Source organism: Volvox carteri (assembly GCF_000143455.1).
Source record: "Volvox carteri f. nagariensis unplaced genomic scaffold VOLCAscaffold_19, whole genome shotgun sequence".
In the NCBI taxonomy this organism is placed as follows: Eukaryota; Viridiplantae; Chlorophyta; class Chlorophyceae; order Chlamydomonadales; family Volvocaceae; genus Volvox; species Volvox carteri.
The window spans coordinates 1,417,160-1,429,606 of record NW_003307562.1 but is presented as its reverse complement, the minus strand read 5'-3'; the positions used below and the strand labels follow the sequence as shown (position 1 = coordinate 1,429,606).

General features: G+C 55.0%; 3 protein-coding genes across 3 annotated transcripts in view; 1 reads left to right on the top strand and 2 right to left on the bottom strand.

Moving 5' to 3' along the window:
* Window positions 1-755: 755 nt before the first annotated feature.
* Window positions 756-2,730, bottom strand: VOLCADRAFT_120890 (uncharacterized protein). The gene is made up of 4 exons (XM_002950516.1): window positions 2,576-2,730; window positions 2,367-2,474; window positions 1,809-1,982; window positions 756-1,405 (listed from the first exon to the last, which is right to left on the bottom strand). Exons 1-4 carry the CDS (start codon window positions 2,693-2,695, stop codon window positions 1,259-1,261), a joined length of 549 nt encoding a protein of 182 aa, XP_002950562.1. The 5' UTR covers window positions 2,696-2,730; the 3' UTR covers window positions 756-1,258.
* A 459-nt stretch (window positions 2,731-3,189) lies between these two features.
* Window positions 3,190-7,222, top strand: VOLCADRAFT_91086 (uncharacterized protein; the record flags this gene model as incomplete). The annotated part of the gene is made up of 8 exons (XM_002950626.1): window positions 3,190-3,422; window positions 3,765-3,852; window positions 4,336-4,551; window positions 5,002-5,082; window positions 5,469-5,543; window positions 6,179-6,218; window positions 6,272-6,444; window positions 6,977-7,222. 8 exons carry the CDS (start codon window positions 3,190-3,192, stop codon window positions 7,220-7,222), a joined length of 1,152 nt encoding a protein of 383 aa, XP_002950672.1.
* Window positions 7,223-11,969: 4,747 nt separating this feature from the next.
* The window catches only part of VOLCADRAFT_60572 (uncharacterized protein), a gene marked incomplete at both ends in the record, with an annotated part of 726 nt that continues 248 nt past the window's right edge, over window positions 11,970-12,447 (bottom strand). The window contains one exon of the mRNA XM_002950515.1: window positions 11,970-12,186. Coding sequence (XP_002950561.1) covers window positions 11,970-12,186 — 217 coding nt within the window. The remainder of the gene's footprint in view (window positions 12,187-12,447) is intronic.

Genomic DNA, 12,447 nt, shown 5'->3' with positions numbered 1-12,447 from the left:
GTACGGAAGCATACTAGCTGCTTGTCCATGTCCTGACTTGGATGAGTTCTCATTTATTATGCCATTCCTCCTGTCTGGTGGACCTTTTTTCATGGAAACGAAAGAAGAGCGGCGCGAGGTGGAGGACTTAGAACGGAATTGGCTAAATGGCCAGCCTTTTCGGCCTGAACCCCTCTGCTGCTTTTCGAGCCTGGAGCGGAAGCGGATGGCGATGATTTGCTTGCGTTGCTATGATTGGTTGACTTTTCAGCTCTGAAATCTAATTGATGTTCCGCATATACCTGTCCTGAACTTTTGCTGCTGCATTGCGATCGCGTTGTTGTGTCTGCCGCTTGGGTGCCCTCGAAAGACTGAGGCGGTGGAGGGATCAATCAACCCGCCGCGCTGTGACCGTATGTGTTATGGGTGAGGTGCTATTTAGAGAAGAAGTGCTCGACCTCTTTTAAGAGCAAGAGCGTGCATGCATGCTTGATGCCGGGTCGTGTACGCTGAAATATGTTCGTTTTGGCCTGCCTGCCTGCTTGTGCGTATACTGAGAAGCGGAACGTGTTGCAAGCTTGCGCGTAAGAGACACAAGAGCGCATATTTACTTACGAGAGAAGAGATACTTATGGGAATATGTAGTGGCGTCGCGAAAAGAATGTATGCGGTAACACTTGAGCATAATAACGTGGACGTTTTTCGCTGTCGTACGATTAATGTGTACTGATACCGCTGCCAAGCAGTGTCTGGCGAGGATTAAGAATGTAAATGTTGATGGACGCGTGTACCTCAACAGAACATGCATGTCCACTAACTCTGGACACGAGACGTCACTTTCTCGTCCCGTCTTTAACACTTACATTAAACACAAGCACCCAATTCTCCCAGGGCGAAGGGAAACCTCCCGTCAACCATATAATGTGCTGCCGCCAAAATTGCCATACCAGGCCGTGTGTCCAGAGAGGGACAGCTTCTTGCAAAAACATAACACCTAGCGGCTGGCATCGCCAGCCCCTTCCACCGTCATGGCGTTCTGTCGTACATGCAGCCAGACTCAGCGTCCATATACGGCCCCGTCCCCAGCAAAGCCACGCTGGATGTCCTAAACCAAAGTAGAAACCCCTCCCTTAGACGACAGAAACAAACATTTTGCCACCGCAATAACTACTCTGCCACAGTCCAATGAAGCCGCTAGCCACACCCAGCTAGGACCACCCACCCGTATTGATAACCGGTGCCGAGCCCCTCCCCTGTCCCGGAGGGCACATGCGGGACCTCACTGCCGCTGCGTCTGACCAGGCAGCTTGCCCGTCTTGTACAGCCCGTACAGCGACGAAAGGCCCAAAAAGCCCACCATGATCCAACTGTACGACGGGTACAACTTGTCCTGAATCCAGGCATCCACTTCGTCCGGCAGGAAGCCCTGCCATGCATGGGGCCCCGTTGGGTGGTTAGCGTCAGTGGCAATGCTGTAGACAAGCTGCGCTTGGTTTGTCAATCCATATGTACAACGCGGGGATGCCGACACCAACACTTTAACATCAGCAGCTCCGCTCAGCGACCTAAGTGATAGGCTTGGTGCATGGATCCTGGAGAGGGGGGGGGAGCTGTTTGGTTGCACACGGAGGTGTCAATACCCTAACGCAAAACCCCCTGCCGGGACTTCACAGGAAATGTTTGCAAACGACAGAATGGCCCGCCCGCATGCCATGTGCAGGTGCGGGGCGCCTGGGGGGCAGGTAGGCCACACCCTGACAGATAAAAAGGTTGAATAAATCAAGCGTGGGAAATTACGTAGGCTTTTGGCCCCGCGGCGCGATACCCACCGAGCCGGCCAGCGCAAGGCCCAGAAAGAGCACCCCCAGGAAGTAGAAGGAGAGGAAGGCTAGGTAGGCCCGCTCCCCCTCGCTCTCCGCGGGTGCTGGGGCTTTGCCCGTAGCAACGTCTACGGCCGGCGCCACCACCTTCACTTTTGCTTCGACCTTCTTGCGGCGGGATCTCTGAAACATGGCAAGAGCGCGGGAATTGGGGAAGAGGGTTACGAGGAGCTGCATATGCGGCGGTGGATGGCGCCTTCAAGCTTGGGAGCCCCGGCTCGAAGGAAAGCCCCCGGCAGAGGCCGGCTGCGAAAAGCTTTGCGGGAAAGTGCTGACCTGGGTTGTATATCACCTTTAATCTTGGGGGCCTTCCACGCGAGCTTATCGAGGTTTCCGTGTTGTTGCAACATGTTATGGATAACTAGACCGCCCAAGAACCCGCGGTGGGGCCGTTGTACGGCGCAAGGATAACCTACGCCTGCTGGACGTCCCTGCTGGACGCCTGCTGGAATCTGGTTCATCTCTGAGCAGTTGTCTGGATTGGCGAGCGGTTCTATTGCCACTTACAATCCGGGCCTCCAAGGCTTCCAGGGCCAGAGCGTCCTTATCCGTCGACGTGGAAGGCGAGGAAGAGGCCGTCGCTGCCTCTTCCTCCTCTTCCTTTGGCACTTGCTTCTGTGGATTGTTAAAGATGCATTACACTCGTTTGTAATTTAAATGTCGTCCTAACTATGCAACCCAAATAAGCAATGCTTTCAAAAGAAAGCTGCGCGCACCTGAGGGGCCTTTGTCTCAGCACCAAATCCTTTTGATTGACATGCAAAGGAGCTTCGAACGTGGACCTGCCCAAACACCGATGGCCGAACCAGTCGGTGTTGCACAATGAGTGTCTGCATTGTAGTGTATTCGCTACAACAATTCCTTAATTAAGTTTCAAAGCATAGTTATTCCGTTTAGAGTTGTCCTTCGCGATGGTATCACGAACGCGTCTGCAAGAGCTGGATCTGATTCCGCACGAAAACACGAAGATTTTTCCCCACACTGACAGTTTTTGCGTCCGTAAGAAAAGGTAAATAAGAAATCCTGAGCATGCCCACTGTATTCCTAGGTAAATACGCAACACAGTTGGGGTTCTTTCGCCGGTTCGCTCCCACCCTGTCTCCCGTATTAACTGCCAAAACTCTAAGGCTGATACAACCCGTCCAATGCGCAACATATGACGAAATACGTTTGCAGTGTGCGCCACTGCAAGCACCGTGAGCGGGGACGCGTAGCATCATCCCAGCACAGCATCGCAGCGCAGCGCAGCGCAGCGCAACGACGATAGCACAGCCAAGCTGCAATCCCGCTTGGCCCTCTAGAATAGTAAGAACCTCCAAAGGTGGATGAAATGGAGGTCGGTGACGATGGAGCCGACAGCCAGGGTCGGAGTCGAGGTCCCAGCCACGTTCTGGACAGTGACCGACCAGGGCCGCCACCAGTAGTCGCCATCGTAGTTTTCGCCCGGCTGCCGGTCCCGGGTCGCGTCAAGACAAGGCTTGCAGCCGGTGCGGGTGTCGGTCCCAACGGCGCCTGCGACTTCTACAAAGCGTGCGCGGAGCACGCGATCAGCCAGGCCGCGAGGTGTCTGGGAAACGGAAAAAGTGAATAGAAATGGGAAAAACATGGGCCTATGGGCAGGAGAGCGTACACAAGGCTGGCTGGGGCTCTCCAGGGGCAGGTCCTGCGCATGAGTTTGGAACTCGCATGCTGCCTGCTGAGGTGTCAAACACGTGCACAAGCTTCTAGTCGGCTATCTTGCCCTGTCTTGCCCTACCCTGCTCAATGTTTCCTTTCTTCCCATCTCAACACATTCACAATTTCGGTGTCCTTTCTCACCTGCCTTTCCCCCCGTGCCCACGCCCTGCCCTATCTCAGTCCCAGCTCTGTCCTCGCCCTTCCCTGCCACCCCCTGAGGCGCTGCAGCTGCTCTTACTGGGCTCAGGTCTCCGTGTACCACAGCTCCGGAGATAACACCGCTGACGTGGCCTCGTGGCTGGCAGGAGAAGGGCTGGTGAGGGGGGCCCGCTCCCAAGCGCTGGGTGGGTGAGCAGAGGGGTGGGGGAGATGGAGAGGTGCGGGAAAGGTAGAGGAGCGATTGGGAAGGTGTTGCTGCCGCTGTGACGCGGGCGGGTGGGTGTGTTCAGGTTGGAGACTTGTCGGTCAGGGCTCTTCGGTTTCGCCTTTCCTCTAGGACTGTGTGGAACTGAGCGGCGCTGAAACAAGGCAAGGGAGCGTAGGCACGAAATTGTACTGGAAGGGTGTGTGTGACGTGTGTGTGTATATATGTATGTGTGTACATATGTGTGCATATGTAGGTCCTCCCGAGTGTGTGTGTATGTATGTAAGTATGTGTATAGGGCCACCCGACCCGCGCTTTTCCCGACTGCCCCCGCGCCTTGGAGCTCCCTCTGGACGGTTCTACAGGTCTGTAACCCCCTTCCCTCCCTACCTCCCTACCTCCCGCGCACGTCAGAACATCCCTTGCCATCCGCAGCTGGGGCACCGTCTTGGCGGAGGCGGAGGCGGCGTTCAGGGCAGAGCCAGCGACGACGCCGCAGCTGCCGCTACGGCCACCGTTGCCACCACAGCCTCCAGCTGCGGCCTTTCCGCTCCGGAACCCGACCTAGGTGCCAAGATGTTGGCGGCCATGTCCGAGGCGTTGCACAGGAGCTTCGGTGCCGTCAATGTCGGGAAGCAGCAGAAGGGCAAGGTGCGAGCGAAGCCACACCTCGTCAGACCCCCTTTTAGAACCCCACCCTTCGTGGACCTTTCTCGCTGCACTCCGCAGCACTCTCACGCCTCCTTCTTTCCCCCGCCCCAACTCCCATAGGGGCTGTTTCCACCGGGACAGGAGTTTCAATTTGCTTCATTATCCCCCCTCAACAGCATCAGCAACCATCACTACGTAATCTAGTCTACTCCCTGCCCTCCCGGCTTGCCACCGCCGCTGCTATCCTTTTTGAAGTCTGACCCGGCCCCCGGATCGCCCCACGCTTCACTCATCTTCGATTCCATGGCTCTCAGGTAGCAGCCCGTCCTCGGTTTGTTCCCGGGAGCCCTCACCATTTGGTTCGGTTTTAGGGTTTGTACTTTCCTGGCAACCACCGCCACGGCCACCACTAACCTCATCCCCGCGCCCGCCACGTGAGCCTTATCGTAGGTGTTGATCATGGGCACCGATATTCCCGACATAACGGGCCAGTTGCTGCGACGCGCAGCTGATGCTTTGGACGAGCACGAGGTATGGCCGGCATGGAAAAAGTGCTGTACCCAGTTTGCGTGCGCAGTTCGTGTCATCCTTGCGCTCTTACCCCGGCATGTGCTTACTAGTGTTCCGCTGCCGCTGTGGCCGCCACCGTCACGCTGCTGCTAGGGGCCCGTGTTTGGCTTTTGGGTACTTCTGTAGCACCTTGGTATTAATGACCAGAATCCCTTGGGTGACCTGATTTCAGATACCACCCACCACCCGTATCCAGGTCCCCCGAGTTGTGTTCTTTTATAGGAAACCCCGTTGTTGTTTTGTGCTGTCCACTCTTCCCTCTCCAACAACATCGGATGACTCTTTCCTTCCTGCCTATTACGCCATCAGCAGTACCCCGCCCCGGCCTCCGCATGCGGCTGTGCCAGGTGGTCATCGGGCCCTCCCTGGACGGTGGCTACTACCTGCTGGGCCTTACGCGGCTCGAGCCGCGGATCTTCCAGGTGGGGCAGGGCTGTCTGTCTGTCTGTCTGTCTGTCTGTCTGGAGGGGAAAAAGTGGTTTCAGAAGATGGTGGCGGGAAAAGAGTATCATACTGGGTAGAGAAATATAGGGCCCTCCCAGGTGGCTGATGAGAGCAAGAAGGAGGGAAAGGGAGAGAGAGGGACCTGAAAAGGTTTCGCTGGGGAAAAGGTAGGGGACTGTAGGGTAGGTTTTATGAGGAGATCTTACAAGGAGAAGCCTCTCTCTAATAGGTAAGGGATGTGTCCTGTTCTTTCCAAAAAGTTAATGTATTGTTGTTTGCATTTGCATTTGGGATTGAGAAGTTGGAGATGATTTAATGTGTGCAGTTGCTACGTAATGGGTCGGGGATGCGTTTGACGGTCTGATGGGCCTCCTTTCCTTACCTGCCGTGATGCGGCGGTTGAACATGGACGGCTTGGGCCTCATGGACGGGCAACTTGAGCGTCATGGACTTATTAAGACTTTGGGGTTCCCCTTTAGGGGAAGAACTAAAGGGGAAGTAGTGGCCCCTCCTACCTCCTACACGGTTCCCTGCCGGGCCTCCGCCTCCTCCTCATGGACCGGTTAACGGCCTCGCGTCTCCCGCCTTTCTGCATTCTTTCCTCCCTCCACAGTCTACACTATACACCATCCCCTTAGCTCTAGGCTCTGGCGGTACGTGCTTTGGATGTCGGCAGTTGGTCCCCCGCCTTATCTGCATCATGTAGATTTCACCTTCAGGCCGCCCTCACCCTCGGGTGGCGCCGCGAGTTGTTTTCAGGACATGCAATGGAGCACTGACCGGGTGCTGCGGGATACTCTGGAGCGGGCAGCCGCTGCGGGACTGCGAGTGGCCCCCCTGGACTGCCTACCCCCGCTGAGAGATGTGGACACAGTGCAGGTGAAGGGGTGTACGGGGGGGGGGTTGGGGGATTAGGTGGGTGTATAGACGGCGGGTAGGTAGGTGGATGGGCGAGCCGGTGTATCTGTATATCAGTGTGAATGTCATCAAACATTCCAATTCACATCCGCACCCAAGGTGCACCTGTGCTAAGTGATGGGCTTGTGGACGTGTGAGAAGGAAAAGGACAAAGAGGAGGCAGGGTGTTGGCTTTGCATCGACATTGGCGGTAGTCCCTTGCGGCTGCGCCTTATGTTGCTCCTGCTGCAACGTAAGGCAGCCCCAAACCCAGGCGATAGCCTCTGACGATTGGAGGGGGAAGCTGCCCCGCGCTGCTCTTTCTGGCTCTCAACTGCACTTTCTTTAACCTTCCAATTGATTCCGCCCCCATCCCCGCCCACGGGGTGGGGGCCCCCTCGACCGGACTGCTGCTGCTCATCACGTTCCTCCTCATACCCCTCTCCCCCCCTCCCAACGCGCGCCACGGGCCCCCTCGCTGCACACGGCAACCCACTGCCCCGTTCGGGCTCAGGACCTAGCTGAATGGGTCTCAATGTCAAGACCGCCGTCATCGTCGTTGCAGCCACACAGCACAGAGGTCACTGAGCCCGAGGTCGATTCTGCTGGCGGCGTTCTGTCGGTGGCAGGGGGCCCCATGGGAGGCGGCGCTCTAAGCCGGCGACGGCAGTGTCTACTGATGGTATCGCGGCGGGTGCTGGAGAGAGCGGCGGTGGCAGTGGTAGAAGCATCGGCAAATGCAGCAGTGGTCGTGATGTAAGGCCTGCTAAGCCGAGATGGGCACTGGAATAGGATGCGATAGTTCATGGGGGCGGATTTGGGGGGAGAAATGTACCCCGGAGCTGTGTGGTGGGTGCAGTGGTCATTCCCACCACAGCTGGGTCTTGGTAGATTGAGGGTCGCGGCGGAGTGGGTTGATAAGGGATTGCAAGGCTTGTAGACAGTGGATATAATAACCCTCAGTCGGAAGCATCGGAGTGGTGTTGCGGCACAGAGCTTTGAAGACAGTGTGGGATGAAAGGAGCCAACGAACGGAATAATGTTCGATTAGGCGCATATAATTCGGAAGACTTATGCTGCGTCTGAATGATGTTTTGGGTTTTGGAAAATGCTGTACGAGACCTTGGGGCTGGAAGCTGGGGGAAGGTCCGAGATGAAGGGGCACCGCTAAATTTTGTCTTTTTACTCTATATCGTTCATAAGTTTATTATTCTCCTGCAAAAGAATTGAACAATACATATTTGAATACTTGATGCAGCAAGAGTAACCTCAGTAACGTCAGAGTAGGGATGTCTATCCTCGTAGGGCTGAATGTTCCTGGTGTTGTTGGGGCAGTTAGGAGGAGGGTTGGCTTGCATTTGGAGACCCTCCTTCTTTGTGATGCGCCACACGGAGATTGTGCGGTCTTAAAAGGCCGCGGCTTCTATAAACTTCTTTGCGCGAGCAAGGGGCAGCTCCCTGTGCTAGGACCGCGCTTGACGGTTTATGAGACGGATTCGAAGGGCAGTGGCCTGCGTCCATACGAATTTAGCTCCTTCCTGTCCTGCGCTGCGTTCTGTGCGGGTTCAGGGCTGACTTTCTTTGGCCAGGGCCACGAAATATATATCCTGGATGCGAATAATGTAATCCGGCGGCTGATAAGCGACCACGACGGTGTGGGTCGTGTGAATGAACCGAAGCTATACTATCCGTCAGCTTTGGCTGTTCCCGATCCGGAAACTCTGTATGTGACGGACGCAAATGGTTTGCATGTCTTCCGGCTGGCGCCGTCCTCTACGGAGGACGGTGTTATCGTGGTGTCTGCAAGCACTATGCGCTTCCACAACGAGGACCAGTTCACCCAATTCGGCCTTGTGTGTGGCAGCTGCGGAAACGTCATGTTCTCAGCCAGGGCAATTTATCGAGCATCGGGACCGGGCGTCGGCTGGCAGTTGTGGGCAGGGAATGCTGAGCTTGGAGGCGATGCAGATGGAGTCCGGCACGAGGCGCGTTTTTCAAGCATTACTGCCGTCGCCCTTGATGGTACTGGCGCAGCTTTGGTCTTAGATGCTCAACCTGACGGCAGGACCGTCGTGCGCCGCATCAGCGTGGATGGCCACGTCAAGACAATTTACCGTCCGACACCACTGGAAGAGATCGACGCGTGCGGAGACGCCGTTAGCTGCGATTCCAGGTCGATGTCCCCTTGCTCCGCGGGCCCTGCCTGCGGTGGAAATGCCGCTACCGCGTTAGAGCCGTATGAGTGTGCGTTCTTGGGCGGGGGTTTGCGCTGCCCGCTAGTACTGGACAACTTCCTTGTACTATGCGCACCTCTGCAGGGCTTCATTCTGTTTCTACGCGTCTCAGGTTTGCGCGAACTCCCGTTTGAGCATGCAGAGTCTAGGACTGCACGCACCTGCTCCAATGCTAGCTGCAGCACGTTTGCGCCTGCTCCTGCGTGCCTATCATCAGACGTTGCGTGGTGCAATTACGGCGCTCATCGAGTGGGTCCGTGCGCTGACCCAGGGGCACACGCCGAAAGCTCGAGCTGCAGCAGCAGTAGCAGTGGCTGCAACAGTGGTTACGATATTTATCGAGCCAACAGCTGCAGGAATGGCGGGTGTGCTTCCCTCGTCTACAGAGACGATCTGCACGACTCCTGTAGTGCAGCCGTGATCGAGCTCGTACAGTTACAACAAGACGAAGAGGAAGTTAGTAGTGAAGATTCTTCGCACGGTGGCAAGGCGGGAGATTTGGGACAACATCTCAGCAAGCGAAAGGGGTCGGTTCCGAACTGTGGGAGGGTATGGGCTGGGAAAACCCTGCCAGCACGCAAGCGGTGTCGTCGGTTATAAAGGTGAAATGGAGCAGCCGGGCAACTCAGGGAAAGGTGTCCAGGAGCTAACCTCGGCAGGCTCGCGTTACTCGTGCTTCCGAGTAGAGCCTTCAGTGTCCCCTGACTGTCAGGGTCGCCGAACACATAGTCTTAGGGCTGGCGTCAACTCTGGTACGCTGTGTGCAGATGGTGGGCGCGTCCCACAGATTAGGACATTGGGTCCCTGCATGTGTACTGCAAGCATGTGCAACTCAACTACACCCTTGCAAGCAATAATAATGATTTGCTAGCAGCAAATGGAAAATGACCGGGAAGAACTGCATGGGAATGGCTTTCTTTGACTTCTGACAGTAGTAGTACCTCGTTAGGTTTCAAGACGGATTGGAGACCAAAGTAATGCTCCAGGTGTGCAGACACCCGGCAGAGATTGGAATGGAGGTTGAGATCAGGACAGTTGTCCTCTTTATATGTTCGTTGCATCTTAGGTCGTAAAACAGCAATACGACAACTCCCCGGCCTTCTGCAGTGTGGTTGGTGAAGGCACGCTCAAGAAATGCAAAGCACTATGAGCGTACGGTAGCAATATGTACGGTGCACTGCTTAGTGTGCGTATGTGCACATGTATGATCAATCGTACACAACTGGAAACGTGGTGGGCCAGATGGGTTGGAGCTACCTATAGTTGCAGCACCTACCTGCCTGCGATCTCCATGTCCCAGGGATAAACTTTTAAAATCCCTACTGAACCCAATTTAAATCAAACTTGTGTGTGCGGCTTCGTGGCAGTCCTTTTTACTTCTTGGTACGTGCATCATGGCAGGGTTGGCGTGTGGAGAAACAGCCAGTGAGCCACGGCTTTTCGAGTGTATGTGTACGATAGTGTCGGTCCTTGTTGGAAACAGAAGCCTGTATGACACGACGTGTCATGACATGGAGGACGAAGGTCAAGTGGATAGTGCCTTTGCAGGCCGTCGGTCTGGGCGATGGTTGAGTTGACTCGTAAAATTGTCGTGAAGTACGTCTCGGTGCATGCACGGGAAAGGAAGGACGAGGATACACTGGCGATACTGCGCAGTGAGGCGTGTACGGACAAGCCGACTGACCGTTAATGGGTAATTGACTAACAATTGAGCGTTTGTATAGTTGTGCATGTGACATGCATGGGCATCACGCTATAGAGTCAAACCATATGCAAATGTTACTCCTACATTGCCCCAACAGAGGCGACCTGTAAATCAGAACCCTTATTAACGAACACAAGCTCATTCCAGCCGAGTTGTACGGCACGTCAACCGTTTTCATCCTGCCTGAAGGTCGGCTTGCTCATGAGCATCCAGTTCCATGGCTAATTCTATAAACCTCCGCTCGCAAAAAAATGGCCTTACAAATCAAAGCCACACTACTTGCCCTTACAACCGTCCGTCGCACATGTCATGTGGTCTGAGAACTGAAAATGCATCCTCGTCCTCATTATAGGTGTGCACTTTCGAATGCACTGTCCCAAGATTTGTAATACCCTCACGTCACCGACCTCACATGTTTGGATGTTTCGAAATGACACTACCGCCACTCCGGATAGTTCCCCACAGAAAATACCACACGTACACATAAGCACGATCAGCATCAAGAGATGTGAGCCCAGCAGAGCTTGAACACAGCCTGAACGAAATGAGCAGCAGCGAAGGAATGCGCCACGAAAGGAAACTCTTTTCCCACGCACTAACATTTGAAGTCAGGTACCGCACCGGCCATTGCATCCAACATCTCCGCAGTAATGATGCAGTGCGTTGTGGCTACGACGGCTTCACGACCGGTTGACCAGCGTGAATGATATCGCCATAAGAGGCCCCGAAAGCAAAGGGGCCACCTAAACAGGACGCGGACCGACGACTCTCTAAGCCGTACGGAAACACGTTTCAGTTCAGCTTCAGTGAAATTGCAACAGATGTCCACAGACGTATATACCTGACAAGTGGTGCAGCGCGGCAGGACCGACTGACCGACCGACAAACAGACGTACACTCATGTAAGGGATCTGCACACACACACACTCACTCACTCATCCCACACACGTCCCATACGCACTGCACGGATATACTTGTATGGCTTAATTGCATGTTATTATGTATGACATGAAATAACATAGAAAGACCTTAAAAGAGCACATATTCACACCACAAGCATTGCATCCACTCCCCGACATGCTTCCATGTAAGACCTGTCGCTGCTCTCACACTGCCAAATGTACAATGTCATTACAAATGATTGTTGCATCGGCCTGATGCATACCCCCTTGCGACGAGCTGATTCCACATCATTTCACAATTGGATAACTACAAACGTCTTCATGTGCATGAGGAGCTTCCTCTTACCTCTCCGCGTCCACCTCCCTAAACAACGGAACATTCACGAAATTCAGGTCCCCCCATATCCACGCCTCTCTGTCTCCCGATTTTCAAAGGTCTCGGCCTTTGGCTCGAGAGGCAGCGCTCCTCTCCCCCGGGCGGCAGGGCGCACTTGGGGCGTATTTTGGATTTTGGAGCTTCCAGTTTTCGCGCACCGAGAAGCGGCACGGCCAGCTACACCTAGCTACGCCTTCGCGCCACGTCCTGTCAATCACCAGCCTAGTAAAAAAATAGCTCCAGGACAGCTCCAGATACACGCCCAGAAACATGGCTCTTCAAACAGAGTGCTATAACCCCGCCCGACACATGCCACAGCCCAGGCACGCCTCCCTGCCCGGCGGCGGGTGCGGGATGCCTTCCAAGCGGCACTTGGGGTCCTTGCACGTGTCGCCATTGCCTATGACCGCAGGCCTTGGAAGCAAGCCATACGCTGCGGCTTTGTGACAGGGATCGCACATGTGTGTCGTACCGTAGCAAAACCACGACGCCAGGCTGCAGCAATACCTGCAGATGTGATGTGGTCATGCGTACGCATGTACGTGCTTACAAGTGGACTGGCAGTTGTGAGGCGAGGCCCGTACGTACGATGCCGTATTCCTGGAGCGGCTTGTAATCGTAGTAGCGACGGCTATGATGACTAGTGACGGATTGGCGGCAGCTATGTTGTTGACTAGTGTGCGACTACTGGCAGTGAAGGCGACCGGTTCTGTTCCGAGGTTGGGATATTGTCCCACGCTCCCTCTCCTACGGGACCTGCNTCTGATG